General features: G+C 41.4%; 1 protein-coding gene across 6 annotated transcripts in view; it reads right to left on the bottom strand.

The window, feature by feature from the left end:
- Positions 1 to 12,751, bottom strand: part of LOC143276236 (pre-B-cell leukemia transcription factor 1-like) — a 51,954-nt gene that overhangs the window by 13,736 nt on the left and 25,467 nt on the right. For 5 of the 6 annotated variants that reach the window (XM_076580707.1, XM_076580705.1, XM_076580706.1 and 2 more), the window contains exons 6-8: positions 8,609 to 8,756; positions 7,138 to 7,235; positions 2,146 to 2,247 (exon numbers count right to left, since the gene is read on the bottom strand). In XM_076580707.1, the coding sequence (XP_076436822.1) occupies positions 2,146 to 2,247; positions 7,138 to 7,235; positions 8,609 to 8,756 (348 nt within the window). The remainder of the gene's footprint in view (positions 1 to 2,145; positions 2,248 to 7,137; positions 7,236 to 8,608; positions 8,757 to 12,751) is intronic. The other variant, XM_076580711.1, reaches the window with a different exon arrangement.

Genomic DNA, 12,751 nt, shown 5'->3' with positions numbered 1-12,751 from the left:
TTTAAAAGGAAACAATCCAACAACAACAAAAAAACCACCTATCAATTCACTGATTTAGTCTTGAAAGTTAGAAAAACAAAAACTATACTGTCTGTTGTCAAGCACGCAATTAACCAACTGTATGTCTACAAGATCATGTCGATACTTTACAAATAATACATCAATATGTATGATACCATAACTATGTTTTATATATGTAAATGTCTAAAATACCATGTATATAATACACATACATCTGCAATATCACATCTATTCCTTACATATATATTTGTCTGTAATATCACATGTATACTTCACATTGTCAAGCCTTCACGGACTTCTTATCTGATTTAAAATTAAAAAATTAAAAATTAAAAAAGGTCAAAGATGAGGTCAACACCATTTTATTTCTTCCTCTACAGGATAATCTTTCAACTTCAAAGACTGTTCACCTTTAAAGGGTAACCTTTCACCTTTAAAGGGAAACCTTTCACCTTCAGGATCCAAACCACAACCAGCATACACTCAAAACACCCACAACCCTAAACCCATGCCACATAAAACAAATAAATAAAAATAAACCCACCACATTGTTACATTGTTTACAGAAATTCTACAGCTCTTGATGTTGGGTTAATATGACACAAAGACCAAACAGTCCATTTTAAATGTATAGCCCATGCACCGAATAATGACCAATATAAAAAAACAAACAACATTTATTTCCAGCCAATAAAATTGTTTGCCCTATTACATCCCCCCACCCCCCACCAAAAAAACAAAACAAAACCAAGTTGCTCTGTGCCACAACTGGCAACAATGTGCAGGCATATACACACACGCAAGTACCTTGAGAAACCTTACCAAACCTAATGAACCAGGATTTTTTTCTCTTCTTTTTTTCTTTCTCTCTTTAAGATTACCATCAGCTGCACTGCTTGATCTTAGCAGGCAAACTGTCAAACTTGAAAAAACAAAAACAAAAAAAATTCAGGTTCTGAACAATAAAGGATACTCATTAATACTCACTGCTGAATACTGTTGCTATGTTTCTCATGTTTTCTGCTTTGCACTTTTTTCAGTTGTGATGTATATCAGGAGTATAGCTTTATTTCCATGGAAGTGTAACCATCCAGACAGGAAGAAGAAGAAAAGTTTAAATGACTGAAAACATTCACTGCCCACAGCTATACTCATGACACCAACAAAAAATGTTAGCAGTGTACACACCATACCACCAAACAATTCCCTCTCCAGTGTACAGCACCCAATTAGAATAACACATAATTAAAAAAAAAAAAGAAAAAAAGAAGATACGATAACACAGACGGATGACATTCAAAAACCAACCTGCTACGCCAAAGTTCAGTACTTCACTACACACCAAAAACAGTACAACCATTATGAAGAGGGGGAGAAGAATATGAAAAATTTTAAATGTGTTAGCAATGAGAATAAGAATCTGGCCACCAATGAGAAAGATGACAAGCAGCCAATGGCCAGAGGGATGACAACCAGCTAATGGTAACAAGGATGACATCCAGCCAATGGCAATGAAGATGACAACCAGCCAATGGCAATAAGGATGACGAGGACGACAACCAGCCAATGGCAATGAGAATGACAACCAGCCAATGTCAACGAGAATGCAGGGCTTCTGATAATGCATCAATATACCTCCCTGACAAAAAGTGTACAGGACACATTGCATGTTCTTTCTCTCAGAGGGTCCCTGGAACATACTAAAAAATTTCCAGAGCGAGCACAATAAAATGAAAGAAAATCGTGTATCGGAGCTCAGTCTGACAAAAAAGAGATGCTTCCCTTCTCCACTTTCTGGGGCCACAAATCTGTATGATCACGACTGCAGGTTTGATTGGAATATCAGCACTAAATTGACCCTCTGAAGGTGGTCAAGGAACCCCAAGAATCATGGTAAAAAGTCTCTGGGACACTCAAGATTTTTAAAAATAATTTTTTAAACCAATCAGAAGCCCTGAGGATGATACACACACACAAATCGACCAATGAGGATGGGACATGGACAACAGTCCCTGATACCACCACGAAGCCCTGAGGATGACACCAAAAAACAAAATCGGCCAATGAGGATGGGACACGGATAGACTGACGGACGGCTACACTAGCAGGGTGGGAGGAAGATACCTGGTTCTGCATGGCCGGGTCGTACAGGCCTGTGGACGAGGGGGTACCCTCAGAACTATAGCTGCCAGCATGCGGCGCCATTTCATGGCGGAGACCACTAACCTACAGGGCAAGCAGAACAACACACCTGATCACCACCCCGACCTGGATAATCGCTTTCTACCCGTCTTGGACTCTCACCCAACCCCAGTCACTCACTCCAGTTCTGGGACTGTTTCATTAAACAATCTACCTCTTTCTCACTCCATCTTGTCTTAACTGATGGCGAAATCACTTAACTGTTATCTTAGTTTCTAACCAACAGACATGGAAAACAACACGCTTGGTCACCACCCCCACCTGATCATCACTCATTACCCGTTTTGGACTCAATTCAATAATGTACCCCTCTCTCACTCGCCTTTGCGCAATTTCAAGGTGAAGACTACTAACCAACATAAAACTAAAAGTACATGACATACCTGGCCACCTAATGCCAGTTGTTCACTGCGGTTTTGGACATTAATAATAATAACCTACCTCTTTCTCACATCAATCTCTCTCTTTCTCACTCTTTCTTGCCACAAATTAATGGCAAAAATCACCTAACTCTGTTATATTCCCCTCACTGTCTTATTCTCAGCTTTCATACTCTCTTGGTAAAGATCACTTGACTCTCGTGTTATCTAACCCCCTTGCTCCAACTCATGGAAATCGTTAACCTCCGTGACAGCTAACAACAAACCAATGACCCCACTTCTCAGAATGTTTTGAACTCTGTTATAATGTTATCTACTCTCTCTCTCTCTTCTTTTCTGCTGGAATCTGCCATCACTCTCTCTTTTTCTTCTTCTCTTTCTCTAGTCTCTATGGAACCTACTGGCTCTCCCTCTTCTTTTTTCTTTACAGTTTTTCCGTAATGCATTTTCTCTCTCTCTTTTCAGCTCTTTGTTTTCTCCAGCCCCTCTGTGTTATATATACATTCTCTCTTACTCAATCTACTTCTCTCTTGCTCTTTTTTTTCTCTTCTTATCCTGACCTCTCTGTCATATATATTTCTATTTCATCTTTAGCTCAAACTCTGAATTATTTCAAACTTGCCACATCATTTTGTTTTCAAGACATATGACAAACTGACAAAAAATGGAGATTTGTCTGTCTGATTTTATTTCTACTTCCTCCCAATCATGAAAAAAAAACCCAAAAACCAACCAGCACCACCAAAACAAACATAAACAATGAGCACAAACTGGTTTATTTCTTGAACACTACAACAGAGAAAAGAAAGGACACACAACATGGTTTCACAGGTTTTCAGCCTTCCAAAACTTCTGGTTTCATTCCTGGACTGCTGAACCTTGGTGAAATGAGATCAGTGTGGCATGAATTGAGAACTGCAGTCACTGCTGTCTGTGAACCTTTAATGGTGTCATTCACTCTGCTGGACAAAAGTAAGGCAGTCCGAAAAGGAAGAAGTCCAGATACAGAATGGGGACTGACATCTTGACATGTGAACTCTGTTTTATCCTCAAGATGATACTGACGAGCACACTTGTCAGCAGCAGTCAAGGCATTAAAAAAAATCTCTCTAACATTCAGTATCTTCTGTTCCACTATTCCTCAAGTGGGACGCCTTCCCTCCCCCCCACTCTTCTTTACGTGAACAGGAACATATCCTTTTGCATTTTTGGTTTCTCTCCCTTCCATGCAATGCTTTCTCCTGGCTGCACTAAAGTCCCAGAGAACTACCACACTAACACACCACCCCCACCCAAAACACACGCACACAAATATAACCATTCTAAGTGCTGGGTCTTAAACGCTGATACAAGTGCCACCTTGGCAAAGTGGTTAGTGTAACAAACTGATGACTGTGGAGTCACTAGTTCAATCCCCATCAGAGGGTGGTTTGTTTTGTTTTTTTCTGGCCCACAGTACCTGAGCTGAGTGTGCTTTGGGATTAAATGGGACGACTGGAACCACACATCAAGGGTCATCAACTTCACAGAAGCATCTTTGGGGATTCCTACTCAAATTTCCTGACCAACACTGCAGGTTCTTATTACTCAGGCCTGCCTGGATATGAGAGTAAAGCCTTGTCAGGTAGTCCCAATGAACCCCCATAGCAGCATCTTCATCACCCCCATCATCATTCATAATCATCAAATTATAGGTTAAAAAAAAGTCCCAAATTCCAGATGGGGAAATAAAAAACAACACCTGAATTTAATTTTCTGGATGGTAGCCCTTCTTCTGTCTTATCAACAACCACTTTTGACTTTGAGATTGTAGAATAATATTACCTGCAAATTACTATTGACCTTGGTTTGTTAAAAAAACAACAACCCCTTTCTCAAAAACCTGATCACTGCTTTTATTCTACAGTTTCATCAGCCACAGATCCTTAGCACTTTAAAGCCAGACAACTCACACATCTTTCACAAACAAAACTGCGGCAACAGAGACACAGAGAAACTGACCCTCCTTCCTTATCCCCCCCCCCCCCACCACCTCCAACCCTCTTCTCTCATCTTTTAAAAACTTAAGCCATGCATACAAGCACACCACACACACAAATATACAAGCTGCAAATCATAAAACCTTAAGCAAGATGCACAGAAAGACAAAGAGACATAAACTGAGAGAAAGAAAGGAAAGAAAAAAAAAACCACACAAAAACTCCACAAAGTGACAGAGACATATGTCAAGAGAGGGTAAAGTTTCCATAGCGGCAGTGAATTCATAGCCACTGTGACTGTGTCAAGGGCTTAGCATACAAAGGCAGGGTCCAGTCCTCTCCCTCCATCGTTTTAACCTTCCCCAACCAGTCAGGTACCCAGTTACACCTGGGTGGAGTGAGGAAATGGAGTAAAGCGCCTTTCCTCAAGGACACAACACCATGCCAAACAAGTCCTCGAATCCTGATCACTGGATCAGAAGTCCCATGCCAAACTGTTTCGGCCACAGCATCTCGGACACAAATGTACAGATAAAAAAAACATAGAACAAAAAGACAAAACAAAACAAACAAACAAAAAAACCAAAAAAACCCAACAAAGCCCACAGGAGAAAGGACTTCAGACTAAAAGATGAGGAAGAACATGATACTAATAAGAAAGCTTGATCAAAGTTTTCACAAATGGATCTACTCAACTTTCCCTTTCTTTCTTTCTTTTCTTTTTTTTTCCCTGTGTGAATGATGACTGGTTGTGTGTACACATGTTTAAATCTTTTCATCCTTTATTCTATATTTTTTATGTGTCACACACACACACACACATGTGTGCACACGTACACGCACACATACATACAACTGATGAACCAAAATTAGCTGGGAAAAAATCTACTCACCTATTACTCTATCGCTCCAACTTAAATAACTTTCACTTAAAAAATCAACAACAAATAAATAAAAAGCAATATGGGCTGCTAGTAGGGGGAAACACAAATAAAAAACAAATACTGAAAAAAACAACAACAAAGAAACAGACAACAGCTATGCTGATGATGGTGATGTGCAGACAAGAACAAAGTGACATAATAAACATGCTTTGCATTTAAAAAACACAAGTAAAATAAAATGAAATACAAAAACTTTAATTCTCTGCAAAAATGCATTACCAACAGAAAAAGAACCCCCAGTTTCTCTTTAATGGAAGTGACACAAAATGCACACAGCACCCCCCAAGATGCAACAATCATTTGGTGCACATGTACAAAGAAACCAAGCTCTGCAATAATCAGCTGTAGCATTCTAGATATCGTCATGTGCTGAGAGGTTATTGTTATCTGCTGTTAAAGTGGCGTATGAAAACAAAACACAGCGGCACTGACCTCTCTAGGGCGTACTGGGTAGCAAACCAGTAACTCTTTAAACACATTTCTTCTCCTTCAATGAACTTTCCAAAGTAGAACTTCTGAACACCCTGGCAAGTTGATCTGTTTCTTCTTTGCCACGGAGGGTGGGGAGGGGTGGGGGGAACATGGCAACAAATAAACTACAAAACATGCTTAAGTTTGCCCGATCCTTCAGACAATTCGCTGCCAGGCTCTTCCACAGACCTACAAACTCTTTACGGTCTCAACTGACCCACGTACAAAACGTCATTGAGAAGGCAAAGAAATGTGGTGTTGTTTACCACATTCAGAGCACTGACTGTGAAGAAGACTATACTGGAGAAACAGAGAGACCACTGGACAAACAGTTTAAGTAAAATTCAACCAGAAGTGACTTCTTGCGTTCAATATGTATCTTGTGTCACAGAACCACAGCACTGACCTGAACAGGACTTTGGTTCACACAGAAAACAATATATGGAAAAGGAAGGTTAAAGCTGTAAAAAGCAAGAAGAGCAGGCCTGGCCTTAAAGTTTATGTCACACTGCCTTAGATTTAGTTAAAACTCCCTCCTATTTATGACAGTCTATTGCAATACCATAGTCCTGCACACGAGGCCAGGCAACATTGATAAAGCTGTTTTCACTCACAGCCTGACCTACCCAAACTTTCCTGTTCCAGATGTGCGGAGGAAGATTGTGCGAGACCATTGAATTGTACAAGCAAGTTCAACTTCCGATTCTGAGTTGTGAATTTTCTTGTATATGTATCCAGAATGAGAGCGCACCTGTACCAACCAAAATTCTTATTAAGTGTTGAATAACATGCTCCAATAACTTATCTAAGACAGGAAACATTTTTTTTAATGAACTGTCACAACTTGAAAAAAAAAAACTTGGGGGAAAAACATCCCCCACTCCTCTCCTGTACACCTCCCCCACCCCTCTCCAACACATACCCTCCTCTCTCTCACACACTCCCCCTCTTCACCCTATCTCTATTTTCTATTTTTTGTCTTATGATTTTCTTTCTTGACTTTGCACCTCCAGGCTGGGTGGGGAAAAAAAACATTCTTGTTATCATGCTTATCTCAATTCCCTGGAAGAAAAAAACTTTTTGTTTGACCATTCATTCATTTGTTCATTTATTCAATTATGACAGATGAGCATCACTCACAGAGTTGTCTCCTCCTTGATAGTTGTCGCCGTTGAGGTTCATGTACATGCCTCCCTGTTGAACCCCCAGTCCCTGAGATGGCATTCCGTAGTTGCTGGCTGAAAGACAAACAGGAAACAACACAAACATAATAACAATTTAAGTCGGTGTTCCACAATTGTTGGCTGCATCAGCAGGGAACAAAAAATTCCCCAGTTACACCCATCAGCATGTTTATGCATGAAGAGAATAAAAATGACCTGACCATCATACAAATCTTTGATCTCAAAGTCATCGCAACAACACAGAAAGTACACCTTTGTTACTGATGTTTCCCATAGTACTTGATCTTCCCACTCAGAAAACATGCTCCTCATTCAGTATACAAGCTCCCCTCTCAGTATTAACATTCCCCCCTCCGTATACATGCCCCCCCCCCTCAGTATAAATGATCCCCCCCAGCATTTACATCCCCCCCCTCCCCTCAGTATACATGTTCCTCCCTCAATTTGCATGTTCCCCCTCAACATACAAGTTCCCCCCTGAGTATAAATGTTCCCTCTCAGTGTACATGTTCCTCCCTCAATATACATGTTCGCCCACAGTATTCATGTTCTCCTTTCAGTATACATGTTCCCCCTCCCCTCAGTATACATAGCCCTCCCACATCCCCCCCCCCCCCAACCCCCCCTCCTTCAGTATACACGTTCCCCACTCAGTATTCATATTCCTCCTTCACTGTACATTTCCCCTCAGTATACTCGTTTCCTTCCCCCCTCAGTATCACGTTCCCCTCTCAGTATACATGTTCTCCCCTCAGTACATGTTCCTTCTTCAGTATAAATGCCCCCTCTTCAGTATAAATGTTCCTTCCTCAGTATACATATTCTTCCCTCAGTATACATGTTCCCTATTCAGTATATTGTACAAATTTTTCTCTCAGTATACATGTTCCCCCCTCAGTCAGTATACATGTTTACATCTTCCTTTTTCAGTACTCAGCCCCTCAGTATTAAGTACCTTTCTGTGTATAAATGTTCCTCCTCAATATACATGTTCCCCCCTGAACAGTATTCATGTCCCCCCTCATTATTCATATACACCCCTCAATATACATGTTCCTCCCTCAGTATACATGGTCCTCCTTCAATATTTATGTTCCCTCTTCAGTATAAATGTTCCCCCTTCAGTATTCATGTTCCCCCCTCCAGTATACCTGTTTCCCCTTTAGTACACATGTTCCCTCTCAGTTTTCATGTTCCCCCCTCAGAGTCAGCAAACATATTCCCTCTTCAGTTTTCATGTCAACCCCTTCAGAATTCAAGTACCTTCCTATGTACAAGTATTCCCCCTCAGTATTCATGTTCTCCCCCTCAGTACACATGTTCTCCCTTCAGTACATGTCCCCTCTTCAGTATAAATGTCCCCCCACTCTTGTTCCCTCTCAGTATACATGTTCCCTCCCTCAACAGTATACATGCTCCCCACTCACCAGGAGATGAAGGGTTGGACACGGCCTGTGCTAACTGCTGGGCGGAAGCAGCCGAGGCAGCTTTGGCGGCGTACAAGTTGGCTTCTTCCTGAGCCTTGCCAATGTTCTTCTTGTAGCGGATACGCTTGTTCCCAAACCAGTTGGACACCTAGATACCAGAACGGCTCAGTCAGTGACGACTCCTTGACATTGATGTTGTTGCTTATTCCAGTCAAGCCAATTGCACAGGGTTGTGACAGGACTGTATGATGTGTCTTTTTCTCACTGTCTGTCTGTGTCTGTATGTGTATGAGTATAAACTAATGAATTGTTTTTGATTACAGAATTATGTCACAGAATACACAGAACTTGCTATTTCAAATGCCAAAAAATTGAATTAAGTGAAAATTTACAATGAGCAACACACTAATATTCATGATTTCTGAACCACAAAATTAATATATCATTACATGGTGAGAATGCATTAACCTGAAACACATGACATGTTCACAAAATGACAGCATGGTTACAAAAACGTTTCATAATGTTCACAGATATATATATATATATATATATATATATATATATATATTCATAACCCACAATCATAGATTTACTTTATGTATTATCATGTATTCATCTGCATTCATTTGAACACACACACACACACACACACACATGATAACTATGAGCCCAACACACATTCACAGCTAATTATCAATAATTATCATTTTATATCCACATACAGTTGCTTGAACAATGGCAAACATTAAAAAGCAGAATACAAATTTTCTTCTTAAAAGGAACAATTTTGTATTTCCTCCCTCTATCAAGCACAAGAAAATAAACCATCTCTGCAGGAAATCAGAAATTATCTGCATCTTTGGTCATATATCCCTCACTAAAATCTGAAAGTGTTTATTCCCCAAACACCCCCACCCCCCTAATGTTTAGTCACAGAATTTTTGACAGTTTTAAATGGTCCTTAAGTCACTATGTGGGTTGTTAGGTTTTTCTTCCATAGACAATATAAATCTGTTGGAAAAAAAAGAAGTTTTTTTTTTTGTCAGACTCAGTCATCAAAATATGTTTGAAAGTGTCATTCTCCCCAACCTCATCCCTAATGTTTAGTTATACAGAAAGTTGTAAGTGTTCTTGAATTAGCAATGTTAGTTGGTAGACTCCAACAGACAATGTAAAAAATGAAAAAAACAGCTGATAAAAAAACCCCACTAATTAAGAAAAATTACGAAAGATTTGAAGAATGCCACCATGTGTCTTTTTCCGGTTTGTTGTTGTTGTTGTTTTTTTTTTGGTTTTTTTTAAATATATACGTAAAATTGTCTATGATTTATTACTTCTTATGTACAACACATGGGGCAGTTTTCTAATAGGGTGCTATGTAAGTTTCCATTACCACTGTCATCTATTTTCATTTTTACTTTTTATCACCACTGCTATCAAGGTTAACTATCTCCTTCAAAAGCTTCCATTCACAATTCTTTCCCATGAAACAGGTTTAAAGAAATAATAATAATAAAAAGAAAAGAAAAAAAAAAAGAGATGGAATCAAATTTCTTCTTCTGACACCACACCCCCTCCCTCATCCACACACTTCAGGCCCAGAAAAGAGATAGTCAGTCTCCTGACTGGCTACACAAAGGAGGGAGGGGAGGGGGGCATGAGGGGACAATGGTCTCTGAACCAAGGCTATCAGGTTCTGCTACAGTGAGGCAGATTCTGTGATTGCCCCCTCTTTTCTGTTTGTCTGTTCTCCTCTCTCTCTCTTGTTTCATTTAGTGTGTGTGTGTGTGTGTGTGTGTGTGTGTGTGTGTGGAGAGAGAGAGAGAGAGAGAGAGAGAGAGAGAGAGAGAAACAAAATCAGTAAAAGGGAGAGATTCAGTGTCTGGTCTCCTTGTCTGAAGCCTTCCTTTGCTAACTTTGCTCCTGCAAGCCTCTGTGTGTGTGTGTGTGAGAGAGAGTGTGTGTGTGTGCGTGCGTGTGTGTGCGTGCGCGTGTTCTGGTGTTTATGAAAAATACCCAGACAGCTAGACAATGTCAGAGAGAGATGAGAGAGAGTGCACATGCATGAACCTTGCCATGAACCTTGCAAACCGTTACGTGACACCTTCCTTTTAATTCATCTTACAATTCACTGCTCCCTCCCCCCAACCCCACCCTCTGCCTCACACATTCTTTTTCTCTGAATCAAAAAAAACAACAACAACCAAACCCCTTTTCCATGAAGCAAACAGACTGGCTTTCCCCCACCTCTGTGTGTGTGTGTGTGCACCGCACACGTGTGTGCATGCGCATGCATGCATGTGAGCGCATACCCGTCTATGCACATGTGAACACACAACAAAGTCAGGAATGCCAAACACCCACCTCAATGCCCCCCCAACTCCAAATCTAATGTAATACCTCCCCACCCTCTTTTTTTTTTCTTCTTCCTCAATCAAATCACTGTCACTGCTGGTCTCTTCCCCCTCCCCCCCCCTCCATCTTCCTCCCCCCCCCCCTCACCCTACCTCCTGACACTAACGCTACCCTCCATAAAATCATAGAAATTCTTTATTGGGGGAAAAGAGAGAGAGACATGAGAGAGAGAGACATGAGAGAGAGAGACAGAGAGACACAGAGAGAGAAAGCCAAGAACGTTTTACAAAACCCATACTCTAGAAACCAAACGATCCCCCACTTTGAAAGACAGACTTGGGCCACAAAACAAGCATTGGGTTGGACTATACTGGATACAGTATTTGTGGAAGACAGAAAAAAGCAGATAGAGTTGCAGTTAGTTTCAAGGAGGTGTCAAAGTGTGTAGAATGATACGAATATGCCACACCACATCTGTTGTATGAAGTAAAAAAAAGAAAGAAAAAAAAGTATATATATATATATCTTACATAATTTGAAAAAAAGAGCAGATGCCTGCCCATTGTATTAACACACTGATCAAGCCTTGAGAAGGGCCTACCCAAGTTTTCTGTAAAACATTTTATGACAAAACAAAATAAGTTAAAGATACACAGAACTAGTAGAAGACAACTGGTTGCAATAAATGAAAAGCCTGGGGGAAAAAAAACAAAAAAAACAAAAAAACCCCCAGATGATTGGATTACACTGAATACAGCACTATCAACTGGAATGGTGGGGGGAAAAAACATAAAGATGCCCAGGAAAAACTTTGAAAGGAGCTGGAAAGGGGAGGGGGGAGGCTGGAGGGAGTGAGGTGGTGGAAGTGGTTGGGGGGGAGGGAAGTGAGTGGTATGGTGTGTGTGTTAGGGGCTGGGGGCTGGGGGCTAGGGCATGGAGTGGGGTGGGGGTGGGGAGGGAAGCCTTGCAGTGGGTATTGGGTGGTTTGTGTGTGTTGGTGGGTGGTTGCTCTGTGTGTGTCTGTCTGTCTGTCTGTGTAGTGTGTGTGTGTGTGTGTGTGTGTGTGTGTGTGTGTGTGTGTGTGTCTGTTTGTGTAGTGTGTGTGTGTGTGTTTGTCTGTGTCTGTCTGAGTGTGTGTGTGTGTGTGTGTGTGTGTCTGTCTGTCCGTCCGTCTGTGTCTGTCTGTCTGTGTAGTGTGAGTGTGCATGTGCATGTGTGTGTGTGTGTGTGTGTGTGTTTGTCTGTGTCTGTCTGTGTAGTGTGAGTGTGTGCGTGTGTGAGAGAGAGAGAGAGAGAGAGTGTGTGTGTGAGTGTGACACCAGAGAGACAGACAGACATACAGAATGAACAAGAAAGAGGGGAGCACTGCATGGAGAACACACACACACACACACACACACACACACACACACACACACACAGAATCAGAGAGAAAGACTGGGAGAGAGAGAGACTGGGAGACAGAGAGAGATGGAGAAAAAGAGATGGGGGAAGAGACAGACAGAAGGAGAGAGAAAGAGGCTGTCAAGCTGATAAGATTGGAAGGGAAGGAGGGGGAGGAGAAAGAGGAGGTGTGGGGGAGGGGGGGGGGAAGAAGGATGGAGGGGAGGTGGCAGGAGGGGGTGGGTGGAGGGGGGGGTGTTTAACTTTCAGACTTGCTGTCTAGGGGAACCCCCCACCCCCCACACACACACCCCCAACACACACACACACACACTCTCCCTGCCTGGAGGGAAGCCAGTCTGACAGTTGTGATTGATGAAGTGGGGCTCTCCTGAGAGGATG

Source organism: Babylonia areolata, chromosome 31 (assembly GCF_041734735.1).
Source record: "Babylonia areolata isolate BAREFJ2019XMU chromosome 31, ASM4173473v1, whole genome shotgun sequence".
NCBI classification, from domain to species: domain Eukaryota; kingdom Metazoa; phylum Mollusca; class Gastropoda; order Neogastropoda; family Buccinidae; genus Babylonia; species Babylonia areolata.
This window is presented reverse-complemented; position numbering and strand designations above follow the sequence as displayed.